This window comes from Rhineura floridana, chromosome 7, assembly GCF_030035675.1.
Source record: "Rhineura floridana isolate rRhiFlo1 chromosome 7, rRhiFlo1.hap2, whole genome shotgun sequence".
In the NCBI taxonomy this organism is placed as follows: domain Eukaryota; kingdom Metazoa; phylum Chordata; class Lepidosauria; order Squamata; family Rhineuridae; genus Rhineura; species Rhineura floridana.
Genome location: NC_084486.1, coordinates 475,892 through 489,512, shown reverse-complemented (window position 1 = coordinate 489,512; position 13,621 = coordinate 475,892). Strand labels below are relative to the sequence as shown.

Genomic DNA, 13,621 nt, shown 5'->3' with positions numbered 1-13,621 from the left:
GTCGTGTGTTCTTTTCTTTTTTTAAAAGCTATTTAAAAGCCATGAGAGTGGCTGTATACTATAGCCAGCATGGATTTTTCGCATTCCGCAATGTTAAATGGAAAATACCCCCGCATGCCATTCTGATGCTTCCCATAAGCTCATTTCAAAACAAAACCTTACAAAATATATAGTCCTGAACTCAGAAATGCTTGCTTAACAACCCTCTAAATTTTCATGGCGATAAACAAAACAGTGAGAGAGAATCGAAAGTTCAAAGTCTAAAAACCAGACCCCTTTGGACTTTTTTCTGTCATAATCGTTGAAATTAATTAAAAATCAGCCATGTTCACAGTGTACCTGTAATCCTATTACTGACCTTGCCCCACACACTAATCTTCATCTTCTGCAGTTTAAAAGTTTTAAAAAATGCCTACCTGAATTTTAATTAAGAAATTTAGTATTTTAGTCATTGAATGATAAGCCAAGACATGCTCAGTAAGAACCAATTGTTAGTATTCTAAAAGCCAGACTCGCAGCTGCTTGGCTTGGCTAATCAGGGGGCCACACCCACACCAGACCTTTATTTCACAGTCATTGCTTCCCCCAAAGAATCCTGGGAAGTGTAGTTTGTGAAGGGTACTGAGAGAAGACTCCTATTCCACTGACTGAGCTCCAGTGGCCAGACTAGTTTAACAGTCAGCCACTCTGATTGAAGGTATGTGAGGGGTACAGGGCATCTCCTAGCAACTTTCACTAGCTACACTTCCCAGCATTCTTTGGGGGAAGCCATGACTGCCTAAAGTGGGATAAAGGTCTGGTGTGGATGTTGCCAGTGAAAGCTTCGGTTTAAATTTGGGTGGCATGTTCCTGCTGTAGAATAAAAAGATGGGGGAAACACTGAAAAAGAATAATACTGTTCATAATGTTTTCCTTTTGCAAAGGAAAGGGGCTTCCCCTCTGCCCAATGCCAGCCCACTCACCCAATCTCCTCCCCTTCCCCTCCCTCCCTCCCCTTCCTGCTCTCCTCTCCCCCAAGTCAGTTTCACCTATCCTAAGCATGATTGCATAGGAGTAAATCCCATTGAACTCAGCAAACATGCAAATGATCAAACCTTCCCTCCCCTCCTCCTTCCCATCGCCTCTCTTTTGCCCTTTCCCTCCTGCTGCCTTTGTCCCTCCATCCCCATTCCCTTCCAATGCCTTTCTTCTTCCTCCTCCTCCCCTCTCCCCTCCCCCCCTCCCCATGGCCAGTTTTACCTATCTTAAACATGACTGCACAGAAGTAAATCCCATTGAACTCAATAAGCATGCAAATCATCAGACCTGCCTTTCCCCTCCCTCTCCCTTCTTCCTCCCCTCTCCTCCTCTGCCCACTCAAGCTCTCCCTCCATCTGTCCCACTTCTCCTCCCCCCATGGTCAGTTTTACCTATCCTAACCATGGTTGCATGGAAGTAAATCCCACTGAACTCAAGAAACAGGCAAATGATCAAACCTGCCCTCCTCCTCTCCCTTCCACCTGCTCCCCTCCCTCCTCCTCTCCTCCCCATCCCCTGTGGTCAGTTTCACCTATCCTAAGTATGATTGCAGGGGAGGAAATCCCACTGAAAATAAGCATGCAAATGATCAATCCATTCTCAGCAAACTTGCACAGGATCCTATTTCTTACCTCCCAGATTAAAAAGCAGAGAAATTCACTAATAGGCAAAAAACCTTGTAGTTTGAGAACATACCTATAGCCCACAGATATTTCTATCAAACTTTAAAAAGCAGGGAAATTGGGCAGCTATAGTGAATGCACCAGGGCAGCAGGAGACCTGACCTCCTCTCTAAGATATTGTACTGCCCTACAAATTTGTCAAAATGCAAACACAATTTGGGTTGGTCTTTCACAGTTCAATCCACTTCCTGTGGAGCTTGGAAGAATTTGGTAATATGTGCCTCTGAGCGTATGATGAGTGGTGACAACACCTGCAATCAGCCCAAATAACAGAAAGAAGACATGCTGTGCTGATCATGTTTTAACAAGGAGGAAGCAACAATATTGAGACAGTTGACAGAGTTCAGATAGTCACTTTAAATATGTTTGATTTACTTTGCAATTTTAGTGAAGTTTCCTATAGTAAATCATTTTCTTTTGCTTGTTTCTGTGAATATGTGAAGTACTGCAACACTTTGCAACACTAGAAAAACCTCCAAAAACAATAGTGAAATAATTGCACTGACTATTCTGCAGAATAGTTTCCAATGGACATAAGGAGTGTCCCAGTTTGCACAAGAAAAAACAGTGGGAGGTGAAATATAGTCTAGCAAAATTCTAGGTGTGCTCTATGTTTTTAATTGACCATGACCACCTTTCCTTAAGTGGAGTAGTTTACGCATAGCAGGCTGAAAGCATGCATCTTGGGCAGGCCAAGTTTCTTTTGTTTCTACTTCTGTGAATATGTGAAGTACAACACTTTGCAAAATTTACACTAAAAAACTCCAAACATAATTGTGGAATAATGGCACTGACTTCTGCAGAATAGTCTCCAGTGGACCTCAGGAGTGTTTAAATTTGCACAAGATAAAACAGTGGGAGGTGACATATATTCTAACAAAATTCTAGGTGTGCTCTATGTTTTTAATTGACTGTGCCCACCTTGCCTTAAATGAAGTGGTTTAAACATAGCAGGCTGAAAACATGCATCCTCTTTTTTCCAACAGCTAGAGTCATTGCTGAAGTAGCAACATATTGTAATCAGTTTGATTTTACATCAAACTACAGTTTCAGCTGTTAATGCACCCAAAACAGAAAAAGAACATAACCTCAAATTTGAAACACAAAAGGCTGTCTTCACCATCATATGACGTTGGCCAATAAAAAGGGCTTTGAAATTAATAAAAATAAATTTGACACATATCTACGCTATAAATAATGCGAAAAATATAATTTTCTAGGTTAGATTCTCTATAGAAACATTAGTAACACAGGAAAGAAACAAAGTAAGAACACCAACAAAGATCCAAAAAAGTAATTCTCCATCTTTGGAGATGGCAGGTGTTGCTACCACTCACCATATGCTCAGAGGTACATGTTACCAAATTCTTCCAAGCTACACAGCAAGTGGATTGTACTGTGAAAGACCAACCCAAATGGTGTTTGCATTTTGACAAATTTGTAGGGCAGTACAATATCTCAGAGAGGAGGTCAGGTCTCCTGCTGCCCTGGTGCATTCACTATAGCTGCCCAATTTCCCTGCTTTTTAAAGTTTGATAGAAATATGTGTGGCCTATAGGTATATACATTCTTAAACAGCAAGGCTTTTTGCCTATTGGTGAATTGTATAGTTATTTTAAACTCCCCTCCCCAAAGCTGATATAAACATTTGACTATAAATACTGACATGAACAAAATAACTGAAACTTACTTTTGAAATAAATAAAACACCCCATGGTCTACATAAAAAACAACGCAATATTATTGTAAATTAAGAGGAAGAAAGATCGATGATGAACAAGGGTAGTCAATGTGATGCCCTCCAGACACGTTTGCACTCCAACTCCCATCTGCCCTAGGCAGCATAGCCAATGGTCAGGCATTAACAGTTGTGGTCCAGTAATATCTGGACAGCACCATGCTGGCTGTCCCTAGATTAAAAAATTAAGTACATGGACAACACAAATAAACCTCACAGGAAGCTGAAGGGTGGATATAATGAAACATTAACAGAGGTGTACAGTTTTTTATTTTGTAGATTGTGATGCTGATGCATCAAGATCTCTGGTACATGCAATGAACAGACATCAGATAAATAAGGCGGCTTGGGTTTAATTCTATCCATAACTTGAATTTGGTGTGTTATCTTTTCAGCAATCCCACACTTCACCAAACCATTGAAGAACAGGGAGAGGATGAAAGGAATTCTGCAACTCTAATTTTGAAGCCAGCAGATAACAATAACAGCAGATTACAACTTTGAGATATGACAGAGAATATTCAAATCCCCCTTTTTGAAAGTAGAAAAACGATTCAAAGGAATACCTATATTCTTTTAAAAAACCAATTATATATCCACACCAAGATTATTAAATTATACACACAGAACAGTTCTCTGATTTGATAACCCTGACATGGCAATTTTACCACAGTTTTAGTACAGTTTCCTTTCTGATTTTGTAGACCTGGGAAGCAGCAGTCAAACAAAACAACCGTTAAGCTGCAAGCAAAACATGCTAGTACACACAAATCTGAACTCTTTCACAAAATAAAAAAATCATAATGGAGTACAGCAAGATGAGTCTCAGGTGATGGGTGTAATAATAATAGCAAATTACTCCTAGGTAACTAGGTTAACTAAGGTGTTACTGTAACAGTAAAAGTACAATACAGCATAAAACAGAGATCACAGCAAGTCAATACAGTTTAAAGCTAAAACATATTGAAGAACCAGGGAAAATAATAAAGGGAGAGCATTCCAGAGTGGAGGTGCCACCCCCAAAAGCGCTCTGTCTCATAGCCACCTGCCATACCTTATTCAGCAGGGACACCCTGAGAAAGGCCTCTGAAGCCGTCAGTGTCTGCATAGGTATGCATGGGAGGAAGGAGTCCATTAGAAACACTGATCCCAAGCCATGAAAGGGCTTAAAGGTTAAAAAATCACTATGAATTTTAATTATTTATAAATATATTTGTATAGAGTTTTGTTAAAAACATCAAAGCGGTTTACAACAAGTTAAAACCACCAACCAACCATACGATAAAAACATTAAAAATACAATAAAAACAAAGGTCAACTGTTGCAAAAAGGCATCTTCTTAATTGCCTGCATAAACCTGGCAGAACAGAAAGGTTTTCAGCAGGCATTTAAAAGTTAAAACAGAAGGCGCCTGCTGAATCCCTGTTGGCAGAGCATTCCAGAGAACTGGGCTGATGACACTGAAGACTCGATTTTATGTTGATGTTAAATGTTCTCACTAACTCGAGAAAAGGGATTGAGAGCCCATTCGGAAGATGCCGAAGCACTGATGTGATTGTGCTCATTTCACTCAGTCCTACTTAGCAGTCTCACTGCCATATTCTGAACTGAAGCTTGCAGACTGTTTTCAGAGGCCGCCCCATGTATACTGCATTGCAGTAATCCAAACAGGAAGTTACTAGAGCATAAATAACTGAAGCAAGATTATTCCTGTCCAGGTGGGGATGTAGCTGGTGTGCCAACCTAAGTTGGTAAAAGGTCCTCCTTCCTCCTCCTTTTCTCCTTAGATTTTCCTGTGTGAAAAAGTCGGTAGCAGCTCTTTTCTCCTGAGCTTGCTTAGAATTTGAGAATACACTCAGTACTAATTGAAAGAAGCTGTTATGGCACTGGAATCAGCTGAAAACATAGGTGAAGAGGGGTGAGTGGGGAGAAGAAATATGGCACAAGGGAGCAGAAGGACTTGAGCGATAGAATCCAAAGCCAAAGGGTGTGCTCCTACAGATGAGACAATCTATTGCGACAAGGCTGTTTCAGCATACTGATGAGTGAAAGCTAGTCCTACCACGTGCTTTCTCATTGAGGTGGAACAGTCATGTTTGTTGGGGGATCAGTAGTTGGCCACCTCTAACATTTCTTAATATAAGGACATTGCAGAAAAGTGCATGACCACTGGGGAAAACACATGGGATGGGGAGATGACGACATTGCAAAATAAGAAAATAATAAAATATGAACTAAAGAAAGAAAAGGTAGAGTTTGCTCACTGTGGAAGAAACCCACAGAGAAAACTCTCCCTGTTGCTGCTGCTGTGAGAAGTGAGCAGGGCATTTCCTGTACCTGTTTAGGTGTGTGGAGGGGTGGGCTCTATGCTTTTTTTAAAAAGGTGCTGCGTTTAGCTCTGGAAAGTTCAAAACATCACTCTGCATAATACATGTACGTACCGAAACAGCGACCACAAAGAAGAAATGCCTCAGACCAGTCTTCCCATTGCGTGTGGCTTGAGACTTGGATCTTCCCTGCCCTGCAGATGTCCTGATCTTTCTTCCAAGCAGGATCCTCAGGTTCCAGGTTCCAATTCTTCCATTGTTCCCTGCAGATTCCTCAGAAACAACCTATCTCCTTGTAAATAATATTCACCACCTTTAGTCACTCTGAATCTCAGGTTTGGGCCTGAACCATGCATGTCCTCTGAAGAAAGATTTTGAGGTATTCCTGCCAAAAAGGGATACTCAACTGGGTCTCTGTATTCTGTGTATCATTTGAGGATACATATTCAATTTTTGGAATTATGGAGGAGTGGAAACACTACTTTCAGCTGCAACTGATTGTGAGCTACTCATCAAGATAGCAACACCATACCACTTGAGTTCTCAGGTCCCTGGGGATGCAAGAAGAGCACTACTTTGCAATCTGAAAATACTTCTCTTACTGTATCTTCTGCTTGGGATCCTTGAATATTGAGGCATTCTGATTTGGTCTCGTGTCCATAATGCCCTTATTATGGCATCACAAGTCAGAGTCCTTTCAGCTCATCACTCTTTTGAGTTGGTGGGGGGAACCTCACCGCCCTGTTTCCTTTTCTTGAAATCTCCATGTCCTCTGGTAGCTTCCATGGCCTTAAACAATGGAGGTTTTCTTAGATGTCCAATATTTTAGCCTAGGTCTGACCACTGTGATGGATGACCCAAGATGACTCATGGACTGAATCACTAAGATGCCAATCCATAAGGAAGATTGGCAGTATGATGAACAGGCTCTGAACACTGCTGCTGGTTGGATCAATAGGTTAAGTAGGCAGGTTGGCAGATTTAGCCTCCAATCCTGCATACACTTACCTGGGAATAAGCCCCATTGAGCACAGTGGAATTCACTTCTGAGTATAGGATCACACTCTCAGCATTTTATGGCTAGTGGAAGTGAGTCTGTTACACCAAATACTGCCATAGAATCTTTGAAATTTTGACAACTTGTATCCTACTGATTTCATGATTCATCTTATAATGACTTTGAAGGATCAGTCTTAATTGTAATGGCTTTGAAGGTGGGGATCTGAGGGAAAGTGCTGGAGGAGCAGTTGAAAGAGTTTATATACAGACATAATCTATGTGATGCCCCCCTGTTGTTCTGGGACTGTAACTCCCAGCAGCCCCAGCCAGCATGGCCAATAGTCAAGGATGGCAAGAGTTGTAATCCAAAACACATGGAGAGCATCATGTTGGCTACCCCGGTTTAGAACATATTGGTACTACATACAGCAGAAGAACCTAAATTAGAGGTGAAACTTAATTGACCCATATGCCAGTGGCATAAGCAGGAAGGCATTTTTTATCAAGTGAGAAGAGATGTTATTAACAGCTCATAAAACAAGCAATGTTCTTCCTGTTTAGGACTTGTCAACAAAGCTAATGAAATGATGGGGGAACCAACTCAAGCATACTCATCTTTGAATCTTGTACTTACAAAACTGTGGGAAGAAACAAGTGTCTCTTCCTTATTTGAGAGGACTGTCCCACTGAGACTACGAGCAATGCGACGGAAGTTCTCTGCACTGTACATCTCTTCTTCTGGCTCTTTACCATAGTTTCTTGTGTATGGTACCTGCAGTGTTGCCATTGAAAATGGGTATACAGCACTATTAGCTAAAGAAGGCCACAGCAATACAACACACAACTTAAGTAGTGAACAGCAGGGCTTCTTTTAAGTCCTTTAATTGTTGCGCAGTCTCACAGAACAAAGGCATTACAGATATTGATTAACTACCACCATCACCCTTAGGACTGTGAAACTTGAAACATTTATCTGATTTGTACACTTAGTGCTTTAAGTATTTTCGAGTATATTTGACTCCTAAAGGATCTAAAGTAGGGAGGGCAGGTTAGAACTCATGCCTAGTTCAGGTACAATCCAAATGGATTGCTATTTTTGCCCTTTACAAAACTAATTCATTCTAGTCAGGCTTCAAAGTTCTTGCATCTTTCAATATGCAGGTGGTTTGAAATCCGGGGGAGGAGGGATTGTGCAATTGTATGGACTTTTTTTAAAAAAACTTGTCTCAGCTCCAGCTTCCAGTTTCAGAAATGGACTCTGAAATTATATCAATAATTAAAATTTCCAATTCAGAAAGGAATTTAAGGCTGCAGAGTGTTAGAAATGAGCTTGTACTAGATATAGAAAATAGTGTTTTGGAGGTGGAGATACAGAATATCTATATATTGTACAGATATAGAAAGTATTATATTACAAGTGGAGACGCCATCTAAAAATGCAAGAACTGTGCTCAGCGTCAAGGTTAGGCCAGCTTGAGAGCTGTGACAGTAGAACATGGAAATTCAACAGTTTGGACACTGTTTTATATTGCTGAAAGCCCACTGAGAAAGGACTGGCACACCTTTGTTTGGCTATAGTACCTCAGTATTTACTAGTAAAATTATTTCTATCACTCTGTGGTTTAGTAAGCCATAGTAAAGTTACTGAAATCATTACTAGGTAAACATACCTAGCTGCCCCTATTCCTAATGTTGGATACTGAACAACATTTAATAAAAAACCCTATTTATAACTGCTCAACTCTCACAACTTCATTTCCTCACATCTTCTGTTTTGCATTCCTTTAATACAACCCACACATCTTTACAATATGTTGCTACCTTGGAAAGTGGAGATGCAAAAGTTCCGTAGAGGTTGCGTTCAATCTCTGCTGTTGGTGTTTTTGAAAGACCCATGCAAGCTACACTGCACATCTTTCTTGTAGGCATGTTTGCAGATGCTGGGGGAGTGGGGGGAAGAAGTAGTGTTAAGTTGTTCTAGGAATCTCTCTGTGGAACATGCAGGGTTGTTGTTTTTGCCAACCATTAGTGACCAACAAACTAGTCTAAACTATTACAAGTGGAGAAAAGAACATAGATGTCTATAACCAGTCCTGTAAACTATTTGACTGTTGTGTGCAGTTGTGCGACTTTACTGGTTCAGAAACAATCAAGTCAAAATATAAAAATACACCATTCAGTTACAGAATGGTTAGCTAAATTACTCATATCTTAGTTTCATATTCCTTTGTGTCTCATAACTACTCCCTCAAGTTTGTCAAAGTTTCCATTTCTTTTCCTGTGTCATATTCCAACAGAGAGTCAAGACTCCCGGATTGGTAATCAGTATGATTTCCTTGCTTTTAGGTGTTCAAAGTGTTTTTCTTTTTGCCATAACTTTGCATTTAATAGTTTTGTCACCATTAAATAGATACAGATGCTAATCATAGTATGTGACAGCAAAAGTGAGTGGAAGCTGTCTGATGTCACCCAAGACATTTTGCCTCATTCCCTTCATGTCATAATTCATGTCTTCTTCACACTCTTGCCAACCAGGAAATATAATTTATAATTACCATTCTTAACAAGCCTTCCCATGAAGTATCTTCCACATACCTGTATCTATACCTGTCTCTGGCATCTGCCAGAACTGAATACAACAAAACATTCGTATTTTTCCAGAAACTACAACTCAAGATACAGAAGTGCCTGCACCAAAGCTTTCGTTTTTCTGCTGAACAATGTTTAAACCACTCTCCATTCTATAATAAATAGAGAGTTCAAAAGGAGAAATAGCCCCCAATCATATTCAGTTCCTCAAACTAAATTCAATAACTGAAATGCCATATAAGACTCTTCCTAAAGTATCAGAGTACTGTGTAGCTATTGCTTCTTCCTCAAGGAATCACTGCACATTTCTCTTTTTAAAATTTAGAGAAAGCCACAACTTATCAACATATGCCAAAAATGCAGCTCCAAATACCAAGCTACGAGGGTAGTCTTTACTGAAGACAGGTCATGATTAATGAGAATTGCTGCAAAACTGTTTATTCATAAAAACGGAATTCTTCTGTGGGATCAGACATCAAATTTGATGCCCTGGCATACAAGAAAAATAGATATGATTTCTAGCGTATGGCAAAAAAGCACTCTGGATAATGGCAGAATAGAGGCCTGAGTTTTTGCTCAGAGTTTGAGAGACTTGTACATCAAAGAAAACTTTTATCCTCTTCTACAAAGGATGTGTACAGACCTAATGAAGAATAAAGCAGAAGAACATCAAAGTATTTCAGTTCAGAGAAAAACGATTTTCTGGTGATATAAATTCCTATTTGTGACGTGTGCTTTATGCATTTGTTTCAAAAACATTTCATACTGTGTCTATTTTTGAGTGATAGAAATACATACTAAATTGAAGATATAGTAGACTTTTCTCCAAATTTTATTAAAGTATGAATTGGTCTAATGCATGTCAAAAACATGCAAGGCCACTGACCCTTAATTTGAATATAAATGCCTTATAAATTATAAATGTACTCCCAAGACTTTGAGTGCTTGCATTTTTTTTTACTAGACTAGTCCCACATTGTGTTCAAAGATGGCAATACATAGCAGTTATGTTACCTGTCTTGCCCAAAGGATGCCAGGAATTGTCCAGCCTTCCTGATACAGATTGGCTTGTCTGAGGTGCCTGTAAGCTAGCCTGATACAGTGATTCCAGCTCAGAAATCTCCTGCTCTGTGTCTTGATTCCATTGTGGGTGCTTCTGCACTGGGTCCTGCCCAATGGCTATTTGATTAGACACAGGTGACTTGTTCCTAGGCACCAGGAGACAGTTGGCATTCTTGCAGTCCAGCTGAGAACTATAATACCTTTTCACATTGTCTGCCCAACAGTCCACAGGCACAGATGTAACCAAGCCAGCAGGATTGCTGTCATTCACCTGTCTCACTTCTTTCTCGTGGTTGAACTTCCTCAGGAAGAAATCGGGATCCATGCAACTTTGTTTCCCTTTGTTGCATAGCTCTTTGTTGTGTGATCCAGTACTCTTAGAAATTTTATTATGAGTATTAAAACAATCGTCAGAACTGAACTCATCTTTAGAACTCAGACATGACCTCAACTTTTCAGCAGGCCATATTCCATTCTCTTGTCTTCCAACCAATGGCTGCCTACACCCAAAGAATGTAGTATTGCTGAAGGATTCCTGCTGTAACTTTGGTGCATACTGATCATGACAGACAGACACTTCCCTTTCTTTCTCAGAAGTGCCCTCCTTCTGAGAGACCCCCTGCAACCCCTGAAATTGTTCTGCAAGGGAACGAACATGCCCCTTAGCACCGATCATCTCAGATTTTAGAGAATCCCCATTGACAAATCCTTCCTGTGAGTCATGTAAACTCTCGTGGCTGTTTGCTCTGAGGTCCCTATCTGCAGCCTGTAACGGATCTGGAGGACGTTGAGGCAAAGGGGAGAGAGAAGCTAGGGTTATGACATGATTGGCCCACTGCTGCTCAACAAGAGGCCTCTCTGAAAAGCTTGATGGTTTGAAGCATGGATTATGAATGCCTTTTTTATCAGATGGTACTGGTACTGGATGTGAAGAGGAGAAGAAGGTAGGCAAAGATCCAGCGTTTACCATCTTACTTTTCAATTTGCAATATGGTGTGAGAGAAGCTGCTGTGTTATGTGCTTCTTCGAGCTTACTGCTACTGCTGCCATTGTTATTGTCTTTTACACTAATGGGAGAGACTCTCTTAAGCTCTGTATCACAGTGGACGTCATTCTCTGTTCTAATGGATCTGTCACCCACCCCATGTCTACAGGGAAAAGAGGGTGTTTGATCACTGAAACCAGCAGAAGCAGCTGGAAAGTTTAGAGAAGTCTTGCACGAGGGGCTTTCAGGAGAAGGTGGGAGAAAGGACTTGGGATAGGATGACTGCATTTCATGATGGGAAGCAGGTGGATGGAAGTAAGAACTGGACCCAAGTTCTGCTTCTCTGCTGGGTTCCAGTACTATCTTCTGGCTCAGCAGTACTTGGAGCGGGCCAGTCTGTTCACTGAAACACATATAAAATCATAGTCAATTATTAGTGCTTCTTAACTAGAAAACCAATCTTATGTCTAATTTGAAACACACTGTATTCCACCAAAACCCACTCTAATTGACCTAAAGGTGCCTTGTTAGACACACTGTTAATTCTTCCAGCATTTAAAAAAATAAATTGGGGTAGTGGGGAGAAAGGCTACTGATTTTGGGATAACTTTTGGTCTTTCAGGCGTGAGCCCCATTGGTAGTTATCAACATCACCCACAAAAACAATGCACAACAAAGAGCTTTCCATGTGCACTCTGCCAATATACTCTTAGTTAAAGAGCATGTAAAATGCAGTAACAGCTCTGAAGATTTCTAGAAGGAAACACAAACACACTTGAGGCTTGCCAAGAGAATCTAAGATTGTTGCAGTATGACTTTTTAATCCAGACAGGATGGAGTAGAGGCTTATTATAAACCAGGAAGATGTAATTTCTAACTTATGGATATAGTCTACCATGTTATGGAAGAACTCTTTTTAGAACTGATTTCCTCCACCACGTTTTTTAAAAGGTTGAAGTTCTCCATATGCAAATGTAAAAGCAAGTTCAAACTATCATGCAGAAGATTCAGCCAATAAGCACTATATGATAGAGTCAGCTCTTACTACTGAGGAACAGTGATCATAGTAGTGTTTACTCTATAATAAAAATTACCTCTGAAGTATTATTCTTTTAATATGAATATTTCCTTAACTGAGATACATTATCTACAAAATACAATACATAAAATAGTATCTTCTGTGTGTATGGAGATGTCATATTTTTAAAGTGTGACAGAACTTTACTTTCAGAGGTCTTATTTTCACCTATGATTGTATAATACATATTGTGGGAGTCTAAATATAACACTTATAGAGTATACCCCAACACACTGTTACGGAGAAAAAAACAGAAATCTTTGCTCAATATATCAGCATTTGATATTTCCTTAGGGCTTTTCCCCCCACAAGAGATGGCCACAACTTGCAGTGGTCTGAAGAAGAGTGAACAGGGCAATAGTAGGCTACATTCAAAGTAATGTTTTCCTCCCATAGATGAGTAAAGGGAGATAGCTATTAAAGTAAAGGGATAAATCTAAAGCAAAATAGACTTGGATTCTGCAGGAAATATCTAAGAGCAGAGACTCTTTTCTTCAGCCCTTCCTGCAGCCCCACCTCAAGAAATTTGACTCTCAGGCCAATTTCTAGCTAATTCTCAGAAGGTCTAGGAGAAAGCTACAAGAGACAATGCTTATGATCAAGCTACATGTTATGTTATTCATGCCTTTTAAAAAACATACTCAAACTGGCTCTTTTATTTTGAAGAAAAAGCAGCTGTGGGCCCCAGACCTGAAATATGTTCCTGATTTGGACTGGAGGCTCATACAGCTTCCTGCCAATCACCCTCTTCCTATAGCTGCTATTTGCACTTGAAGATGCTCTTTACTATAAACAATTTGGCCCTAAGATACAGCCAATATTGAGCTGTAGAAAATCTGAACCTAGATTTTTTTTTAGATGCATCAAAAAGTACTACAATAAGGATGGTCTCAGATGTGGCACTTCATCTCCCTTGTTTCTGAGGAGACTTTTGCTGCTTCCAAAGCTCCCAAATTTCAGAACACAGGAAGCAATCCTCCAGTGCAAGGAAAAAGAGAGGGCACAGCTCCTTGCACAAGTAATCAGACCCCCGGCCAATGCTCTCATATTACTGAATTACAAGTGGTACATTGCAATTTTGTTCTGTATGATATTTTATTTTGAAACACTGAAACTCAAAATCGATTATTGTAAGGTGACATC

At 40.1% G+C, this 13,621-nt stretch overlaps 1 protein-coding gene across 6 annotated transcripts in view; it reads right to left on the bottom strand.

The window, feature by feature from the left end:
- Positions 1 to 13,621, bottom strand: part of USP54 (ubiquitin specific peptidase 54) — a 172,730-nt gene that overhangs the window by 9,124 nt on the left and 149,985 nt on the right. For 5 of the 6 annotated variants that reach the window (XM_061634613.1, XM_061634615.1, XM_061634614.1 and 2 more), the window contains exons 19-21: positions 10,368 to 11,803; positions 8,586 to 8,704; positions 7,399 to 7,536 (exon numbers count right to left, since the gene is read on the bottom strand). In XM_061634613.1, coding sequence (XP_061490597.1) covers positions 7,399 to 7,536; positions 8,586 to 8,704; positions 10,368 to 11,803 — 1,693 coding nt within the window. Of the gene's footprint in view, positions 1 to 7,398; positions 7,537 to 8,585; positions 8,705 to 10,367; positions 11,804 to 13,621 lie in introns of those variants that run through there. The other variant, XM_061634617.1, reaches the window with a different exon arrangement.